Source organism: Lottia gigantea, assembly GCF_000327385.1.
Source record: "Lottia gigantea unplaced genomic scaffold LOTGIsca_35, whole genome shotgun sequence".
NCBI classification, from domain to species: Eukaryota; Metazoa; Mollusca; class Gastropoda; family Lottiidae; genus Lottia; species Lottia gigantea.
Genome location: NW_008709190.1, coordinates 2246583 through 2267611, shown reverse-complemented (window position 1 = coordinate 2267611; position 21029 = coordinate 2246583). Strand labels below are relative to the sequence as shown.

The 21029-nt window shown below is 34.3% G+C and overlaps 1 protein-coding gene across 1 annotated transcript; it reads right to left on the bottom strand.

The window, feature by feature from the left end:
* Positions 1-4386: 4386 nt before the first annotated feature.
* On the bottom strand, positions 4387-21029 carry LOTGIDRAFT_162749 (hypothetical protein; the record flags this gene model as incomplete). The annotated part of the gene is made up of 5 exons (XM_009058749.1): positions 4387-4475; positions 6457-6575; positions 7175-7295; positions 8168-8534; positions 20670-21029. The coding sequence occupies 5 exons, from the start codon at positions 21027-21029 to the stop codon at positions 4387-4389; spliced, it is 1056 nt and encodes a 351-aa protein (XP_009056997.1).

Below are 21029 nucleotides of genomic sequence, written 5' to 3'. Positions count from 1 at the left end.
GTATTAGAGAGTGATTGATATAAGGGGCGCAACTCAGTTTAAAACAAAACACAGTTAATTTGTATTCATTTTGCCAGGTATACGACACTGCATTTTGCCTCTCCTGCTTGTGATCAGCATTCTAGAATTGGATAAAAGCTTCTTTGAACTTATTCACGTAGATTTGTAGTTTAATTTTTGTTTTGTTAACATAATAAAACATTTTGTGATCAGTTTACTTCCTCGAACTGTTGAATTTAAAAAGACATATTTCATCAGTTACGTCCCTTGAACTTCTAAAATTCAATAGTAAAGTCCCTATTTTATTTTTTTGCACCTATTCCTTGTGATTTTTGTTTTTACAATGTGTAGCAGCTATGGCGAGTGTGGCGACAGGCTTATTCTTCTGGACACCAGATACCACTTTTCATTACGAAATACTTACTCACTTATGATTGATGTAATCCCCCATCATGTGAAAGTTTATTAACTGCTTAGTTTTGGTTAGTGTTTTGTATTGCGGTTCGGATCGTTATAGCCTAGTGTAGGCTAGACCGTCAAGTTGACTCAAAATATTATTGCCGACTCGACGGTATTGATAGATAGGATGTTTCAGTCTAAGTGTATTCTTGTATAAGCTCGAGAACTTTTAAAATGACTTTGTAAAGTGCTATGTGAATCACAAGATTATCCATAGCAAAAGAATCAAAGGAGGAATTTACTGACCGCAATGGGAATTAGAAAATAAGGTCTGGGCTAGCGTAAAAAAAAAGTAGACAAAGAAGTAGGTAAACAAAATAGTTTATTCAAAATCACCATTAAAAAACAATTAAAGTTAACACACAAAATAGCACATTTTGATAAAATACCGGTAATTTAAAAATGTAAAAATTAAAAAAAAGGTAGTCTTTTAACCGTTTGAAGCACGGTTAAAATTGCGACGAAACTGTAAATTTGGTGGTGAACCATTTAACTTACTTCTTTTTGTACTGAAAATAAAAATTGTAAATTATTAAACTTCTGGACTGAAAATAATTCAATTGAAAATTTAACAGATGACATCATTGACGAACTATGCACTTCTTCGATGGCAGAAGTAGGCCTACAATTTGCAATTTTCATATCGATTACAAACAAAAGTTATTATATCTCTATTGATATTGTATGTTGATTGGTGGATAGAAAATGTTTGGAAACAATTATTTTTCGCGGACAAAAGTAACGTACGTATTAATTCATTTTACACTTTTCCTATGTCCTAACAATTCACAGCCCTAATCCTCTATCCACGAATTGAGGTACGATTCATCCATGTATCCATTGAACAGAAGTACGATTTTCCCTATATTGATGGGTCAATTTACATCTATATGCATCGATCAATAACAAAAGTACAATTTACACCAATATACATCGACTGGTAATAGACATTTAATTAAATCTAATTTAAATTAGACCAAAATTTCGTTCCGTTTTTTTTTTGTTACCTTTTATTTTTAAAATAGCCTCTTCAGTGAAGCTCTTACGACAGCCCTCTTGAACGTCAAATTAACCTTTTGATCTAACCCGACACCGTGTCACAAAATGCAAGCGCTGGAGAGAGTAGAAATTTGATTGGTTAAAACAGGGGTCATATAGTTAGGTCAAAAGATTTTTACAAACGTTCAAGAGGGTTGTCGTTAGACCCAAACTGAAGTAGTACAAGTCAAAGCTTATAAAAAAAAGTTTGGTCTAGTTTTAATTAGACTGTATTTTTTTGGATATCAGATGATAAAAGATATTTTTAGACGACTATATCATATTGTTTTTAGCAGCTGAAAAGAGAATATTCAGACGACGGTATACATTTAAAGCATGAAAAGCAGTGTCTATCAGTGAACAGCACACGGAGGTAAACACACAGAATTGAACAAAGCATTGACGATAAAGGACAATATTAATAACACAACATGTAGAAATAGTGAGAGAAAATAAGCAGCTAAGAATCACGTATATACGATACTAAAATTCAGAAAATGGAAATTATTTTGAAAAACGTAATTTGAACAATGTTTAATCAGAATTCTAAGTTAAAAAACAAAATTATTACTACAACTCTATACTAATGCTAGAATATATAGTAAGACTAGGTACCTATGTTTGTGTTAAAACTCGTCTTATTTCTTATAGACTAGGCGATATTAAGATATAGACATTCTTGAGTTCTTTAAGTACTATGACATCAACTAACCTTTCAGTGTGCCCAGCAACTCCACCTACAAAATAAAATGAAAGCATGTGATAGTTATGATACAATGCAGTGGTTTTCGTCATGATTTTAATGTGAAAAGCTACCAGCACTGCCGGATAAATTTTGAAAAAACCGGAATGTAAATAATGAATCATCTTCATAGTGTCAAGATATTACCAAGTGCGTCTAATTTCTTGACTGCAATAACCACCTTTCTGGTATCATTGAAGCTTCCAAATACAGAAAAGACGCAAGGATGTAAGGCGCAGTCGGTAATAGCTTGACATTGTGCTTTGGTTTCTTCGAATCCACGAACCCAATTTTTACACATTTTTTCAAGAGAAATTATTAATCGTGATAAAATATGCCAAAATTACATTTGCTCGAGAGGTCACTGATATACATCGATGGAAAATACCACTACTGTTTACAGAAGGGAATGGACTAGTCGATGTCTGCAATGGGTATGCTTTAAAATGATTCAGTCAGACGCCAAGGTTATAGTTGAGAACGATAACGATTAAGGGAAATAATCCATAAAACGTTGACAGTATCCAGGATTGCAGGCAGATTACTATACTGATGGTTCAGTGAGTTAGACGCCAAAGTCGCTAAGCTAAATGTTCAGGCTTCCAGCAAGGGTCAGAATGATTCATTACAATTCTTCAACCCTTGTCGATGATGTAGATCAAAAGTTAATACTGTCTAGCAGTTCAGACGCGATCATAGAAATCAAAGCCTTGGGTTCTAAGGGTTATACATTTTAAATAGGTCCCTCGACAAAACATTTGAAATCGGAAAATTGTAGGCAGATGCTATTTTCAATTTCCTTCGTGCAAACTGTTAATTGGCGTTGTCAATCTTTATCGTGCCAGATAAGGAGTAAAACATAAATGTCGTTTCGCAATAAAACGTTGGTTGAAAAGATATAAGCCTCACTTTTCCCGAGAGCTTTGAAAGTGTCATGGTGCTCGATGCAGTATTCAAAGGTCATTGATTAAAGAACACTTGACGAAAGGAATTTCTGCTTAGTGTTAAGTGCAAAAAAAAAACTGCATGTGTTTATTGGTTCAAAATTAACTCATTCGAAACTATTGTGAATGCATTAAAACGCATCATGAATTAAAACACATAAAATTTTGATAACAAATATTTTGTTAAAATGGCGTATGCTCTTGTAAATCAATTTAATCGTTTATGAAGTGAATTTATTCTACTTGATCAAATCAGTTTCTAATGTTATAAATACGTAATAACACCTATCAACATTCATCCACTAATAACAAAAGGTTCGAGTATTGTTTTATATAATATATTTATAGGTCTGGTGTAGTAAATAAGCTATTGTCAATCATGGTTTCTCTAACCTCAATGTTAACCATGCATAAGATAATTGAAATGCTGGTTCTTTGTTGTAAAAGCAACCTACATGAAAGCATATAATACACCAGTCTCCTTTCTGAATTACTTTTTCGGCTCCAGACTGTCCTTGCCTTTTATAACTTCATTTTTTCTGCCATTAAGATTACTTCCTTTTCCTTTCTGATTTACTCTACCTGTTTGACCTTTAGTTTACTTCCATTTCCTTCCTGACTTTCTCTTCCTGTTTGACTTTCAGTTTACTTCCTTTTCCTTTCTGACTTTCTCTTCCTGTTTGACTTTCAGTTTACTTCCATTTTATTTATGATTTTCTCTTCCTGTTTGACCTTTAGTTTACTTCCCTTTCCTTTCTGACTTTCTCTTCCTGTTTGACTTTCAGTTTACTTCCTTTTCCTTTCTGACTTTCTCTTCCTGTTTGACTTTCAGTTTACTTCCATTTTATTTATGATTTTCTATTCCTGTTTGACTTTCAGTTTACTTCCTTTTCCTTTCTGACTTTCTCTTCCTGTTTGACTTTCAGTTTACTTCCATTTTATTTATGATTTTCTATTCCTGTTTGACTTAAAGTTTACTTCCATTTCCTTTCTGACTTTCTCTTCATGTTTGACTTTAAGTTTACTTCATTTTCCTTTATGACTTTCTCTTCCTATTTGACTTTCAGTTTACTTTAATTTCCTTTCTGACTTTCTCTTCCTATTTGACTTTCTGTTTACTCTCCTACATTAACGTCTACTTTCCTTGCTGATTTTCAGACATAAATATACCAAACAAACAATAATAGCAATACTATATATACTTTAATATGGTTTACCTTCAGAAAATCTGTGCTGTCTTTCTTTAACACAACAAGCTCTGCATGCTTGGCGGAATTCTCTCCGAAATGTGCCTAGAATATACACAAATTCATCAACAAAAATCAACTAAAATGTGCATCTAATTGAAGTATCAAGCAGGCCTGTAGATTTTTCGGAGGGGCAAGTAAGATATCCGGAGGAGCAAGTAAGATATCCGAAGGAGCAAGAAAGATATCCGGAGGGGCAAGTAAGATATCCGGAGGAGCAAGTAAGATATCCAGAGGGGCAAGTAAGATATCCAGAGGGGCAAGTAAGATATCCGGAGATTCTAGTAAGATATCCGGAGGGGCAAATAAGATATCAGGAGAGGCAAGTAAGATATCCAAAGGAGCAAGTAAGATATCGGAGGTGTAAGTGAGATATCAGGAGGAGCAATGGGGTGTGTTTTTAGTTTCAGTGATGATATCATTAGGATGTAAGAATTTTGTAGGGGGTGACAATCCACTTCTACGGGCCTAGTATCAAGGGACTTGTATCTAATTGCAAGGTGTAGGGAAATCCACCAAAATGGGAGCTATTGTAAAATTGTAGGTATGTATACATGATCTCTTTAATAAATCTGAAATTATAATTTTTATACCAGTTGCAGATTGGCATCAGCTGTTCAGGTTCAGGCTCAACCATTGAATATTTCAATAAAGAGGTGTGCTTATACCATAATATTGTCTTGCGTTTGCTATCTTGAGTTGTCCTTGGGAACAGTTTTCCGAACCAGTAATAATACACTTTATATAATCTATAGCTTGATTGGTAATGATCCGCCTTAAGGTGAAGACCAAAGCGGAAAGGAAGTCTAAGTAGTTAAATTGAGTTAAACAGATTAATATATTGTTTTCCTTAAAGGATAACTGATTATGTATGAACTTTAATATGATCTGGGAGCAAAATTTTATCGTCCAATCAGAGTTTAATTTGAGAATTCAACCCGATTGACATTGACTGGTAACAAGTGTGCTAATCATTCGATACATTCATGCCGCGTTGTTTTTTTGGGTTTTTTTTCAGAGTTACTCGTAAATATGGGAAAAAATTGTACAAAAAAAGTTGATTTGAAAATTAGAATTTGACTGTGTATTTGACATGCTGCGTTCCCCACCTTTAGTTCGCAATAATGAGACCAAATGAACTGATTTGGTGTCCAATTAGGTGAAAGACCATCGGATTAAGTCACTATTTGAATTGGGAATTAGTGTAATACATGACCCAGACTAAAATAGTTGTAGGGCAGGCCGATATGAATGTGATATAAATATGAACTCTTGTTGTACTTCTAAACATATTCAGTCTGGTTGTACCTTAAACTCGTCACGCATAAGAATGTCCTCAGATCATAGTGATTCATTTTCTTACATTAATTACACCGTGAGCTACTGGAGAATATGTCATCTGATTGTCTGGCATATAACAATCAAGCTAAAATGAGCCCAGATCGATGCCGGTTCAGTCGAAATTAACAGGAGGCTCATATGAAGAGTTATGTTACAAGCATTTTTGCTGTCAGGATAAAACAGTCAAACGGTCGACCTTATCATTTCAATGCATTTTTATTGGTAATCTCTAGGTGCCAGTGGCGTGATGACATTAGATGAAGGGGCTACAAAATTTTCTAGGAGGACAAACGCTATTCTTTCACTATGTTAATTGAAACTGGGAAGGGGTGGGGCAAAGCCGGACAGCATCTTTTCTAGAGGAGGGAAGTGGGGGATAGCCCCTTTTGGAGCGCCATTGCTAAGAGTATATTATATATTCATTAGTGGACGTCATAACTTAACAACAGAATACCTGATCGGATTATAGAGGAATTCTGCTGTACAGTCATGGCACCAGGTGAGTCCGCTGATGAATTTATTGGACAAGATTGAGAATTTAAATTTATATCCATTCTAAGACGTTGCATTCCGTTAACTTTCAGATTAACATTTATTTAGTCTTTTCTTCTGTGACTTATTACTTTCTACATCACAGATGGCAAATGTGATCACTCAACGACAAATTCAAGAGTGAAGAACTTACAGCTCATGAAATTATAAATAGCTGGATTAATGGCACTGTTGAAGTAACACAACCAATGTGCTGATAATACAACCAACTTGAAGGCACCAGGGGAGATGTAGATTCTTACTCCTGTACACCTATAAAAACAAAACATCATTACAGTATTAAAGGCATCTTCACATTGTCAAGCTAATATGAACTTCGTCTTATACCCTGACTGCAAAAGCTATCCTTTCTGTGTCACGGAAGTGTGTATTTGGATTATAGTCAATCAAAGACTGTAAGCAATAAGCCATAACGGTTACAGCCAGTCTGTCGAGGGCCAAGATTGATCGTAATCGCTGGCGTACATTACGATCGAATGGCTGCTATCGAACGAGAAATGTGGCTGTGGCGAACATTTTGAGTTTTTGATGTCTATCTTGAAGATAATGCTTGCTTTGAGCTAAAAAAAAAATAAGGTCTTAACCCACTAAGAAGTTGTTGGAAATCGCAATTAAATTTTAAGCTTTTCTTTACGCTATCATTTTGAAAGATGTATTAGGATAACGGAAATGTCAAAATTCATTCTTTATGAATTTTTTCTTTATGCCTAGAAGAAGCGAGAAAAACTAGAAATGACATTTACATAATACATTACATAGAGAAAACATGTTTGGTCTCTTTCATCTGAAATCGCTATCATTGATTCGTCTTTGATGTCGTATTCAGAGATCGAAAATACAATAGGACTTACTTTAAAATGAATAACATATATACAGGTAAATAGCAAATAGCAAATATGAGAACAACAACGATCAACATTCTTGCTTTTTGCTTTCGTATCCTAAGTTGAGCTCGTGGAATACTTGCAACTGCTGAAATATAACAAAAATATATTCAAATTAGAGCCTAACGATTATAATGTTGAAAGACCAACTTCCTAGGTTTTATTCTGGTCGATTGGCGATTCTTAGCATTTCATCTGAGCTTTTATGGCAAGCCAAAACCAAAATATTCACTGGACATGAAATCACCTTGTCTGTGTGACCTTTTTATGTCAGAACGTTATATTCTCACTTGAAACCTATTATTTCCATTTTTGAAAAAATAAATCATAATTATTTTAGTCACGTAATTTTTATCACACCAGGAGCAAATTTCATTATCCACTAAAAAAATGTCATAGAAATATCTATTTAAGATAATATTCATCACACCAGGAACAAATTTAACTATAAAGAAGAAATTATTATTCATATCCTGCAAATAGTTCCGCTTTGGCTTTCTATAGTCAATGGTAACAGCTCGGATTGGTGATCAGATTCAGTTGTAGCTTGAAATTAGAATCGGTGTAGCTATATAATTGTGGACTCAAGCCGACTATATCGAGCGACTTGGCACAATTGTTCTCACTGCAGACCATAAGGTCGACGTTGAAAAACCAGCGAAAAATCCTTTTTGTGCTGATTGTCATTTTCATTACAGGTAATTAGATGCAATAACATTGCTCATATACCTTATAGACTTTTTTGTTTTACATGTATTTGGTTTTGTATGTGAAAAACCTCATAATAACTTTTTAAAACCTAAGGACATATTCTTAACACCAAATCATTTTCTTTTATCAGAAGAGCTTAGACTGGTGTTAATATCGCTGGGGAATCGTTTGAAGCAAAAAAAAAAACAACAGTTAGAGTCTTTTATCTTTGATATGACAAGGTATCTAAAAGCCAATTACCGTAATTACCTGATTCGATGTTTTCAGAAGAGGCACTTCTCCATAAACAACAAGCCACTTTAGTGTAAGCGAATGTCATAATGCCGAGTGGTATAACGTAAAATACGCTGAACATGAATAACAAATTTATTTTTTCTTGAAACTCATTCCACCCCGGTTGACAAATCACTACATTTCCTGAAGGTGTATACACATTTATTGTAGTCATAACTACTAAATCGGGGATAGCGGCCCCTAACGACAAAATCCATATTATGACCATTATTCTACGTGATCTCAAAGATGTTTGCCGGAACCACAATGGTCTGCAGATGGCCATCCATCTTTCTAGAGAGATAGCTGTTAATGTCAACACCGACACGAATACTGACACTTTCTGAAAGTAAAAAAAAGTTGATTTCAGTAGAATCTGATTGATATGATTTCTGGTGGAATTGTTATCAAAGTTGAATTGGCTACGGAATATAACGCCATGCTGTGTGGGTAATTTTGGTAGGATAGCCCATTTCATTTCGATCCACAACTGTGGAGGATATTAATGTGTAAAAATGGGAAAAATCAAGGCCAGTAGTTTGGCCAAAGATCAGCTAGTAGAAAGATCCACGTGAACAGGAGTTGTTTCGTTCGGGGGGCGGGTCAAAATCTTAGTTCTGAAACACTGTAAAAGCAACTTTTCATTGTCACCGAGGCACTCCCTCTACTACCACATCAAACTAAAAGGATTAAATATTTCAAATTGCTTTTTTAACAAACAGCGGGCTGTGAATCCACCGCTGATATTGTAAATGCTACTAAATAAAACTGTCTGTGACATTTGCTAGGTCTCTGAGGTGGTACTAGTTACCTAGGTTACTTCAAAAATTTAAGAGCCATTGAATTTCAAAAAACAATTTTGTATAGCGGCTAATTTTTGTTCTGAACGGCATCATTCTTCACCAAAAACCTAGTTTTTACCAGAACAATGGCTACAAATGATGTCGCTGTTACGACTCTTGCAATATCTTTTCGATTACATATTTTTTCCTGCAATCCTGCCGTTCGAGGCCTGTTCGCTCACTGTACATAAATAACGCTATATTCAAACAATGCACGCCACAGCATTTACATAGGTAAAGTGTTGTTTAAGGTGTTCATTGTCGCACCGTCGTCAGTGTTTTTGCCTAATTCACTCACATGCGTTTTGACATAACATAACATGGTACGCAACCTTCCTACACTGCTTACGCTACTTCACCAAGACTTTAAATATCTGCATGATGACCTAATGAATTTAATCAAATGGTCGATTTTCATTAATTATTCAAATGGTTTTACGGACATTTTCCTATTGAGTTAGCTGATCAATTAGGTTAAGTCTAGGACATAATTAAAAGAAAATATTTTGCTTTATCATTTGGAGATCACTTCATCGATCAAGATAAAGATAGATCAAGTGACAGCACAGAATATAGGTTACTAATGGACATTTCGTGCTCTGAACGCTGCAGCCAATCAATTTATGTTTGATGTGTTGCCCACCATTTCAAGCATGCGTTGACTTTTGTTTAATGTTAAAATAGTTTTCAAAAAAAGTTTTCTGGCTTTTCTTTATGTGTATTATTTAAGGCTTCTATTTGCATCAGATCAATTTTTTTGTCAGATGTCTGCGATGACGTCACTATCGCAAAAACTTTCCGTATATTTTTAGTGTCAAATTAAGCAAAATATTTGATAAATTGGTATTTTTATTGAATTATATTGAGTTTTAACATATCATAGTTGTTCATGTATGAGAGTTTGGAGAAACAAAATAAGCTTTTTTGACCATTCTTGATCGGTCACTCATTGGAATTCTGCTGGTAATTCTCTTCTAAATTAGCTAATTATAAATTATGATGGACAGGTGAGACAAACTGGTATTTTTGCAAGTCATAAGAACACCTCTACTTTCTATTCATATAAATATTAGCATTTTCATTTTCATAAATAAAAATAAGGGAACCCGTCTTTAATGTCTAAGGGCCTTTGCGATAGCTGCGTCATAAAACGTCTAGTTTAGAGGTCTGACTGAGAATAGAAATGATGCAAATCGATGCTATCAGTGTCCTCAATACATGTCAGAATTTTAGAAAACCTCTTAACAATCCCTTAAGATGATTTCGTCGATAAATACAATTTTACATTGCAGCTTTCTTTGTTAATTTGTACGTAATTTATAGCTGTTTCTCGAAATAACTAGTATAAAGTAGTACTATTAAATAATCTATGGCGGAAACTACTCATCACCAAGAGAAATATTTATCCGTTATCACTCTTTAAATAGTCGATGTCGTGCTTGTCGCTACTAATTACGTCTTTATTACACAAGATATCCAGGTCAAATTCTGCTACATCATCAAATTATAGTTATTTTTATACGCCCACATGAAATGAAAATCATAAATAAAAATTCATGACTTGTTACCATCAGAACGAGTTTGAGGTTTAGTGCGGAAGCCACGAAGGCACGATTCTTAACTGATCACCGATATTACTGTTCTAAAGAACCTGGGCAATAACTCATAACATAATTTTCATTTTCCTGTGGAAATAAATGAGTTATGGTCCATGTTCGTTAACTTATTCTCTCTATAATCCTTACCGAAAATTTAAAAATAATATCTAAAAAAATCTTATGGGTTATTGCCCTTGTTCTTCAATCTTATTTATCTGAAAGCAATTTGGGTAATTTTTGTATCTAGTATTAAACGTTTTTGACAGTAAATCAGAGATTTTGGCGAACCCATTCTGATTTCTGTACAAAGAATGTGTAAAATCAATATGTTCTGCTCTCTATTTGCTCATTTTGATCTTTTCCGTCGATCTCTGGAAAAACAGGGTTTTTTTATGAAAGATCGTCAATCTGAAAGGATACGTTCTTAACAGTGTGATTGAGATTCCGGCAGAATATTGTCTCATCCTGTCATATTAAAGTGGATAAAAAGTTAAAATCGTAAAGAAATGCAGAACTTAAGTAGCGCCAATATTACTACAGAAGAGAAAAAGTGGAATTTCAACCTTTCAGTTCCGTGTATTAGTTATTATAACATCAATCGTGGTTAACATCAATCAATGTCGGACACGACAATCCAATTACACTACATAACATGCTACTTATAAATACCAAGTTGTCAGAATGCACGAAATTAATTTTAAGTTTTTTCTATGAGGAGGACATCCTCAAACCCTATGGCATGACTTGTCCCTTTTGGAATCCATCAATTGACCACCTATAGAGTCAGTCTGCCCCTTATTTGTACCCGTACTTCCAGGGGTACTTCTCGTGCCGCCACTGTAAACTCGTCCAATATTTTACACAACATAATTACTTAATCATTAGATTTTTTCAGATGAAAATATTAAGAGCATGTTTAAAACTGATTATGTAGAACGTAACCTCTCTGTTTCTTAAACAGGTTAGAATCTAATTTCCTGTCGATAAGCCGACCTACGTTTATGATTCAGTAAGTCTCGGCAATAACTGTCAAACTATTCCTCTTTCTGACAAAAACCATTCCCATTTTTCTACTTCAATTTCTTGAATATTAGAATTCTTATCCCATGAATATTTTTTTAATAAATCCTAGTTTCTATAATACGTAATTGGAATATCATTTTTGCGCTGGTTGACGGGGTCAGCTGACGATTGCCAACAGATTGCCGCGCTCAAGCGTTATAAACACACGCAGAGAAGCGCGACCTTTTTTAATTTTTGATTGTCTGTGTTCTTGTGATTGGTTGAAACGCCGGCGTTTGCAAATTCACGTCGTAAAAGTTCAATATAGTTGAACTTTTGAAAATGTTACGCCGACTTCCGCCATTATACGGCGAGTACTCGCTAGTACAAACCTATGCGCTGACGAACGCTGGCAATCGCCGACTTTCGCGTAGGCCTATATTATGGCAGTTGACGGCGTCAGAAATATAAATCCACCTTAACATAGCCAATGGGTGATCACTTTGAAATGAATTTATATAATATTTATAACAAAATTAGGAATTTCGTGTTTTTGAACACTTTATTTTTATGACCAGGAACGTGTTAAAACCGAAAAGTTTTTCTGTGGTAAGTCCATTTGACAATGTTCTGCAGTCTAATTAAAATTAGACCAAACTTTCGTTCCGTTTTTTTTATTACCTTAAATTTTTAAAATAGTCACAGTGGCTATACTAAAAATAAAAGCTAATGAAAAAGCGGAACGAAAGTTTGGTCTAATTTTAATTAGACTGCAATGTTCCGAAGACGTAAAAACTGATGTAAAAAATTGCTCACTTAATTCTGAATGCCCACTCTCTCTCTGTGTGACGTTTTCCTATTGATCTAATCAAGCGAAGATTTAGAAAATATTTTTCTTTCATCACATCATTACACGATATCTACATGTTCATCTTATACCTTGACTCCATTAGCTTCCTTTGTTGTATCACAGAATGCAGCGACTCGTGGTCTCTGATTGGTTGTATTCACTTGTGTACAATCAAATCGCTTCATTACAAACGTCTGTGACACGGGAACGTGGCTATTACAGTCAAGGTATAAAACGTTCGTAATAGCTTGACATTGTGAAGATGTACCCAGTGATTGGCTAACTTTTGAAATGATTAAAACAATCTGGTTAAAAATAGCTTAAGATAAACGAAAAGAAATATCTATTTTTATTAGAATTACCTCCCTTGAAGATATGAATTGTTACATATCCGCTAATGGTCTTATTCAAGTTATTTTTTAGGGCCTCCAACTGAACCTTTGTACATCTATATGTATCGGGGAAACTTAAAGATTGTAATTGTTTTTTTCCGTTTTACGTCTGTGTTTCCTGAAATGTCAGAAAAATGTGGGTAGATTATAACACCACTTTCGCAAATACCATTGAAGCCAAGGGCCATATAACTTGTTCAAAGAGTTTCATCAGTTCTATATAGATACGCTAGAAGTCCCGTTTAATGTTAAATTAAAATTAAAAGTCAGAAGTTCGAAGTCCTACTTTTTGTACCCTGACTGGGTTAATGAGGACGGATTACGCCATGCGACTGTGTATAGATGAGTGAAATTCTGCATGGCCAGCGGTATTAGGCCATTTGGTTTCGCGCAGATACGTCTTGACATCACTGACAGAGAGTACCGGGCCTAAAAAAAACACAGGTATGAACGGCCTTTGTTATGAACGAACTCTGAATAGGAAACTTAACGAGTAAGTGGTTTATTCACTCAGCCACTGCGGCCTCCAAAGAACAAGGGCCGCTCTATCGTAATGGATGTGTCACTGATGTATGTCCAAACGTAAAGATCTTCATAAATATATTGTCTATGGTCTTGTCATTCCCGTATGAATTTGTTACAGTTGACACTTGTCGTTTAGCATCAATTTAATATACTAATCTATATCATCGTCGGATGGCGAATTTCATCATGATTCGCATGACTTATAAGGAGAACAGATTGTATAAGATGTGATCAAACGTAAAATATGTACGAAAATAACAACACTGAACTGTTACCAAAACACAGGGATATTTGGCCGAGTCGAGCACAAATGTTGAAAACAAGCATTTTTGGAATTCGTTAGTCGCTCAAGGGATACCCGAATTCCTAAGTAGAGAAGCAGCGTTTTAAAGCATGGGTACATCGTTTCCAATGTGCAACCTTTTAACATTACAACATCACCCGATGTCATTTGTCTACCTCCCTTTTCTTTTAAGAGTATGTTATGGGTTTCAATTTGAGTATACGTAAAGGCATTATGGTAGGACACTCTGGTAGATCTACTGTAGCCCAGAAATATTGATCTCCTTTCATTCAGCCATGGTTAAAGATGGGGTTCCTTATTTTTTAGTGTCAAATTAATGACTTATCACATATATTCTTAATCATATCATTATGTTCTTATTGCATAGAAATAAGAGTTTAAACCAATTAAATGTCATGTACGTACTGTCTGGATAAACAAAAAAAAGACTTGTTGACCTTTCGTGATCAGTCACTCATTGATTTTTTCTGCTGGTAATTCTCTTCCTATTTAGCTTATTATGAATTAATTATGGGCTGGTATTTTTTAAGTCATTAGAATACTTCTACTTTCTATTCATATAAGTGTTAGCCATTGTCATTTTCATAAATGAAAATATGGAAACCCATCAATTATTGCAATTTTACTCTGGTGAATAATTACAGACAATGAGGAAATATTAACGCATTGACACTTATAATATATTATGATTGGTATGAAGAGACACGTAATTGGAAATCTTAACATTAGATATTGGCATCGAAATGACAAGAAAGTAACAGGTTACGTAGTCTCAAAAAGGAAATTTACTAGACACTTTTTTTTCTCTCATGTAAATTTTACACAATTTCCGGTATAATCTTGTTTGAAACATTTACCGAACATCCGTTTTGGGATTTCAATAAGAAATAATACGTTTTTCCCTACATTGCTCATGCTCGTTAAGTAAACAACTTCTTTAAAATTCCGGAAAAAAATCATTAACATATAAATATCCATTTCAGACCTCCGGCAGAATTTTTACTGTCTAACCACAGAGATCTCTAGAGACATGTAGAATATTTGCCAATTATGCTTATAATATCAAATTTGCTTCAGGTTATCTTAGATTGCTATTATGGTTGATCAAAATTTATATCCATGTATTGCTTCAAATAATCCTAGATGGCCATCATGGTTGATCAAAGTGTAATCCCTGTATTGATGCAGATAATCTTAGATTGCCATCATAGTTGATCAAAAATGATGTCCGTGTATTGCATCAGATAATCTTAGTTTGCCATCATGGTTGATCAAAATTGATATCTATGTATTGCTTCAAATAATCTTAGATGACCATCATAGTTGATCAAAAGGGTTATCTATGTATTGCTTCAGATAATCTTAGATGGCCATCATAGTTGATCAAAAGGGTTATCAATGTATTGCTTCAGATAATCTTAGATGGCCATCATGGTTGATCAAAATTGTTATCCATGTATTGCTTCAAATAATCCTAGATGGCCATCATAGTTGATCAAAAGTCCAATCCATTTATTGCTTCAGATAATCTTAGTTTGCCATCATGGTTGATCAAAATTGATATCTATGTATTGCTTCAAATAATCTTAGATGATCAAATTGATATCGATGTAATGCTTCAGATGATGTTAGGTCAAAACTCTTTTGAGAAGAATATAATGTATATATCAGATATCAATGATACCACGATTTGCCCAATGACAATATGACTCGATGACCCGGTGTCGTGTAGTTATTGAATTTTCTGATAAAAAAAACCTGAATTTTTTTGTAACCATAAAACTGCGATAACATGTGTAAGCAAACTCAAGTTCAAACGCAAACTCAATTAAAAACGGACAAGAGAAAATCCTGTCCAAATTCCAGGCAAATCCAGTTTTCTGCTTACTCAAACTCAACACTTCCGTAGCGCAGTGGATAGATCAGTGAGCGATTATTTGCGTTTACGGACGGCTACGGACAGATGGTTCGGTGCAAAAATATTTGAATCCATTGATGACATCATTACTGCGAGGGACTTTCCTCTCTTTCTTTATTCCTTGACCCAATCACACGCGGATTCACTTTATTGGCGGTTTTGCGGAATTATCGTACGGACACATGTAATCACGTTTTGAGTTTGAGATACGCTTACGCACACATGTTACATGTAATCACAGCTTTATCAGAGTTTTTGAAGATCGTAGGAGAAAGCTATACTATGTGATTAAAACGAAGGTGATAGATATAACTCGAAGCCAACATGATGAGGGAGTATTATGGCTTCTTACCACGTTAGTTCGTATAAAAAAAATAACAAGAATAATTAGCCTTGATGACAGAGTCCGCAGAACTACCTAGGTCAATAGGAATTGCTTTATTATTACAATACGGTATAGAAAATACTTAACTATTTGAGTAAAGTTATTAGTAAGTCTGGGCCGTATTTCACCTATTTTCTTGATGTTTAAAGTGGTACTACGTCTTAGAATTAACATAAAATTTAAGAATTTTAAACTTGACGAATAAGATAAATAAATAACATAACAGGATCCTTATATAATCCGATAAATCCACAAAACTTACTTAGTTTTATATATTTTCCAATTTCCCAGATTTTAAAGGGATTCTGTTGTAACTTTATGACACCAAGCAAGTTAACTGAAGAATATATACTCATATTGACCATTTCGAGAACTTAAATTTTATGTTTATTGTAAGACGTAGTACCACTTTAAAATAATGGAATATATATAAGTCATTGCTGTCATCTTAAATATAGAGATTAAGTAAGGCTGTCCAGGCCCGTAGCCTTTCAGGGCTGCGTTATGCGAAATGGTTCAACACAATACTAAGTATTCCTATCTGTATACCTAAGAACTGTTTTTAAATATCTTTCTGTTTATTCTTAGCTGAGGATGAAACCAGACATTATAGCTTTTCATAACATTTTTAAATTTAATTACATTAGAATAGAAAATTTGATACAATTGAGTTCGTTGAAAATCATAAAAAGGCTGCAGTAAAGCGTCATTGGTAACAAAATTATTGGTCTGATACTGGATTGTAATCTGTCCCGTCTCAAAATTCAAAAGATTTGATTGGTTGATTATAAATACTAATAGACATATATTATCCTAAATTGTATTCATATGAATCAAACAACCAAACGTAGGAAAAATGTATAAATATTTGATCAAAAAAGACAAATTGCTTGATGGTTCCGACACTACTACGACTGACAATGGTATCAAAACCACAGCGGGCAACACAACGGATGTAGTACCAAGATGCTCTGAAAAGACAGGAGTACCAGGTGACATTGGAAAAGAAGACGCTCCAAAGCAATCGAGAATAAAATTTTCAGCGAAGTCTGGTCGCCATTTTAGTAACAGCTGGTATGATCGATTTCCATGGCTGGAGTATTCAGTGTTAAGAACGCCCCTTTTTGATTTCCATGTCGGGTGTTTCACAATACATCTGCGGGTGCATAAAAATTCATCACTGAAGGCTACACAGATTGGAAGCATGCTGTAGGTGATACTGGAAAGGTCCTCGAGAAGCATAACAATTTAGATGTCAAAACAATTTCTCCAAGATAACGTTGCCAAGACAGAAAATCAGGACTACAATCTTGTTCTTCAAAAACTATACGAGCAGAAGTTGGCTTTCCCTAAATTATATGCACTGGCTGCAAGCGTTGCCACATTCGGTTCTAGTACCGCTGTGTGTGAAAGCAGCTTTTCAACTCTTACTCGCGTTGACTCACCACAACGACGATCTATGACTCAGCTTCGCCAGCACAGTCTTGTTCTTCTTTCCTTCAACAGGAAGACCCAGAAAAATAACTTGGACGTATTTGTTCAACGTTTTGCCATAAAACATACCCGACTACGTTTAAACTAAAACGGCAATAAAAATGTAACGTATTATAACTTGTGTGTTTTAACAAAAATAATCTCGAATTTAAAATACTCCATGAAAGTCCCTTTCCCGACGTTTAATCGTCTGTTAAGGTGCTTTGCTAAATTGCCCCCCTCGATTGCACGTTTCTTTCATGATAGTGGAGGTTTCATCAAGTAAAGTGATGAAAACGTAGATTCATTTGATTACACGTCATCCCTCTCACGGAACCTTTTAACCTGTATTGAAATGACCTATTCAAGGCTTTGTAAAGTTGTTATCTGTCTATCTCTTAACACTTCGAGGTATAAGACTTAAAAGGATTGAAATTCTCCGTTTCCTAATCCATTGATTCGTTTCCATTTCTAATGCTTTATTAAATACTAGTCAATAATTTTTAAGAGAATAAGCTTCCAGTTGACATGTATTGTATTGTTTGAATCCTGGTAAACTAGACCAGACAATTATTATTGACTGAAAAGGTTTTAAACTCATTATCTATCATTTAATTTTGATTAAAATCTGCCATGTCGCAGACTGAAACATGTCAAAATAAAACAGGTTACTTTATCGAAAAATTTAAGGTCGATTACCGCTTTAAAAAAAACTCTGAAATACATTGTAGTCTGTAGAAAGGATAACAAGGATTATCAGGTTTTATTTTTATTTCTATTCCGGAACATTGTAAAATCCGTATGTTTTCTGTGATCCTTTTCTTGTCAATATGAAAGAAGGAAAAAGCTATACCAGTTTAAGACAGTTACTTCTTCCGGAAAGATGCTATTTTTGTATCAGATTTGGATTACGTTGGCAATTCTTTGATATTTTTTTTATGATCATACGACTTTAGACACATCTACTTTATTATAAGAAAATCATACCAGTATACTGAGAAATTAATTACTAATTTTGTCCTAACCCTTAGTTCTGAAGAAAATAATTGAAATAACAATGTTGGTCTATTTTCTAAGCTACAAAGAGAAATTATTGATACTACAAATAGACATCACTTTCGAATTATAAAAAATCAGAATATCTGTTTAGACTTGCCCTATAGCAGTTGTTCAAAAAATGAAAAGAAAATCAAGGTTTGGCAATGATTATGTTAATTGAAAAATGAAAGCACTTTAAATCTGTTATATGATTGAAATAGCATACGCCTATTGTCAAAGATTTCCTGTGCTGCAATCAAATCCTTAGTGGATCTTAAAAGCGGTTTTTGGCAATTTAAGTACATGTATATACAAAACAAAGTTTCCGAATTACCATTTAGGAGCCGTTGTGTCTCTTTGTACAATAAATGACGTTTTATTAGCCCAATTCGTTTGGATTTACAATGAAAACGAAAACCTGTCAAATGTGAAGATAAATGTCGATATTCTGTATTTCTCTTGTGTTAACAACAAGTACACGTTTGGGGAGGCTAAAATTTTAATTACAAAAATATGGAATGATTACGTTAATAAACCACGAAATTATATTCTTTAATAAGTATAGAGTACGGTGCTGGACTGTCGATACAATACAAACAGATTGTGTCCGGAGACAGTCTCCAGAAGTACTAGAAATGTGCGAAAATCACAGTTCCTTATAAATACTTCAAACAAGGAATTTTACTCACTATTTCTATATATATCTGTTCTAAATGTCATAGAACATCTTAAAGTGACGAGTTGTCATTTCAACATTTAAACGCAGATAATTCTAGACACTCATGGATTTGAAGGCTCAAATTTCGACGGTTAGCTGTGGACACTATTACTGGTTGGCTTAGCTAAAAAAAAATCCGTCTTACATGTGGGATAATCAATGTGATAGAGAATAGAAACAGCAGATTGCCCGGAGCCGTATCTCGAGCATTCGCTTCTTCTTTTTCTACCGTATTGATAATTCTTCATCGTACACCATACCTAGCCAATTAGTACTTTTACATTTATGTGAAAAGTCGGAAACAAGTGATAAGTGATTTATACTTGACGGAATTAAAAAAAAAAGCGAATTCATTTCATGGAAAAAAATATTGGTTTCGGATGGCTGTGTTGATCAGTATTAAATATCAGCTCCAAGTCATTATATATAGAATATAGTTTAAAATAGTCATACCAGATATATAACGCGTCTGTCATAATTTAAATCAATGGCAAGGAAATAGCATTTATATTCTTGCCAATATTTAAACTCTTGATTTTTTTGTACACATCGTTTCGACGATTTACATTGTCGTCATCAGGTGAAAAAAATGATGATGGAAATGTAAATTGTTGAAAAATTGTGAATTCCGTTATTCAATCATTAAACGCTGTTGGAAAAGTATGGCGTAAAATTGTATTTCTTTTTCAAACAGGAAGTTCTTAATGTCTTCGGGGAAATAAGAAATGATTAAACACAGATTGTTCACAAAAAAACATTTTTCAGGATATTAAAACAGTTACTTTTGTTACCATTATTAATCAACGTATTATCAAATATACTAACATGTACTTTACTATTTGCCCAATGGCATTTTCTTTTCTAATCATTAGTTTTAGTAAGAGATTTGTAGATGATTACTTTCTTCTTGTAAAACTTCTATAGCTATTTGTTGAGATAGCGTGCGGGTAGACTCTTGATTCGTAGCCGAACTTTGGGAGATCGTAGGTGCGAATGGGTAGTTACTGTTATTTCGTCAAAGACCAATATCCCTGCCCTTCACTATCTCCAGGATAAATTGCCATAAGTTTCTTTTTTTCCCAATATTTGTCGTCTTCACGATAATCTGACAATTTCTCCATCACAGCCCAGTTCTAATCATCTAACTGATCAAAGCGTTTCTTTGAGGGCCTGTTTCTTGATACAATGATGACTAATTGTGGAATAACGAAACGCTCTGAGACTCAAATATTGCTTTACTTAAAGTTTCGCTATCAAAGAAAATTCCTACATAACATTCTATGGTAGAACTTCATTAGAACGGTACTGTGGTAGAAAACCTGTTAGATTATATTGAAGAAGAAAAAAGAAAACAAAATTGTGAATCGCTTCCAGATAAGCCTCTCTGATACATCGCCGAATGCAGAGAACCCGGTTGACAACGGTCGACTTACCTGTAAATAAGTAATTATTTTACACAGTGCACTGCCAAACATCCACATACCAGTATAGTCTGCTACAACAGTCGGTGGTAGACAGAGCAATAGAACCATGAAATCACTAAGAGCTAAATTCACTAGAAATATGTTAGTTGGTGATCGCATCCTTGAATTCCTCGAAACTGAGAACCACACTAAAGCATTTCCAGCTAGCCCCATTATAAATACTATTATAAACAAACAGACTAAAACCCATTCATAAAAACGAGTTGATGAGGAGTTATTAAACAGAGATAATGTTCCATTCGGTACTTGATCGGTTTTGTTATCACTGAAAAAAGTTATATTGTATTCTGTCAGATTGAATGTACCCAT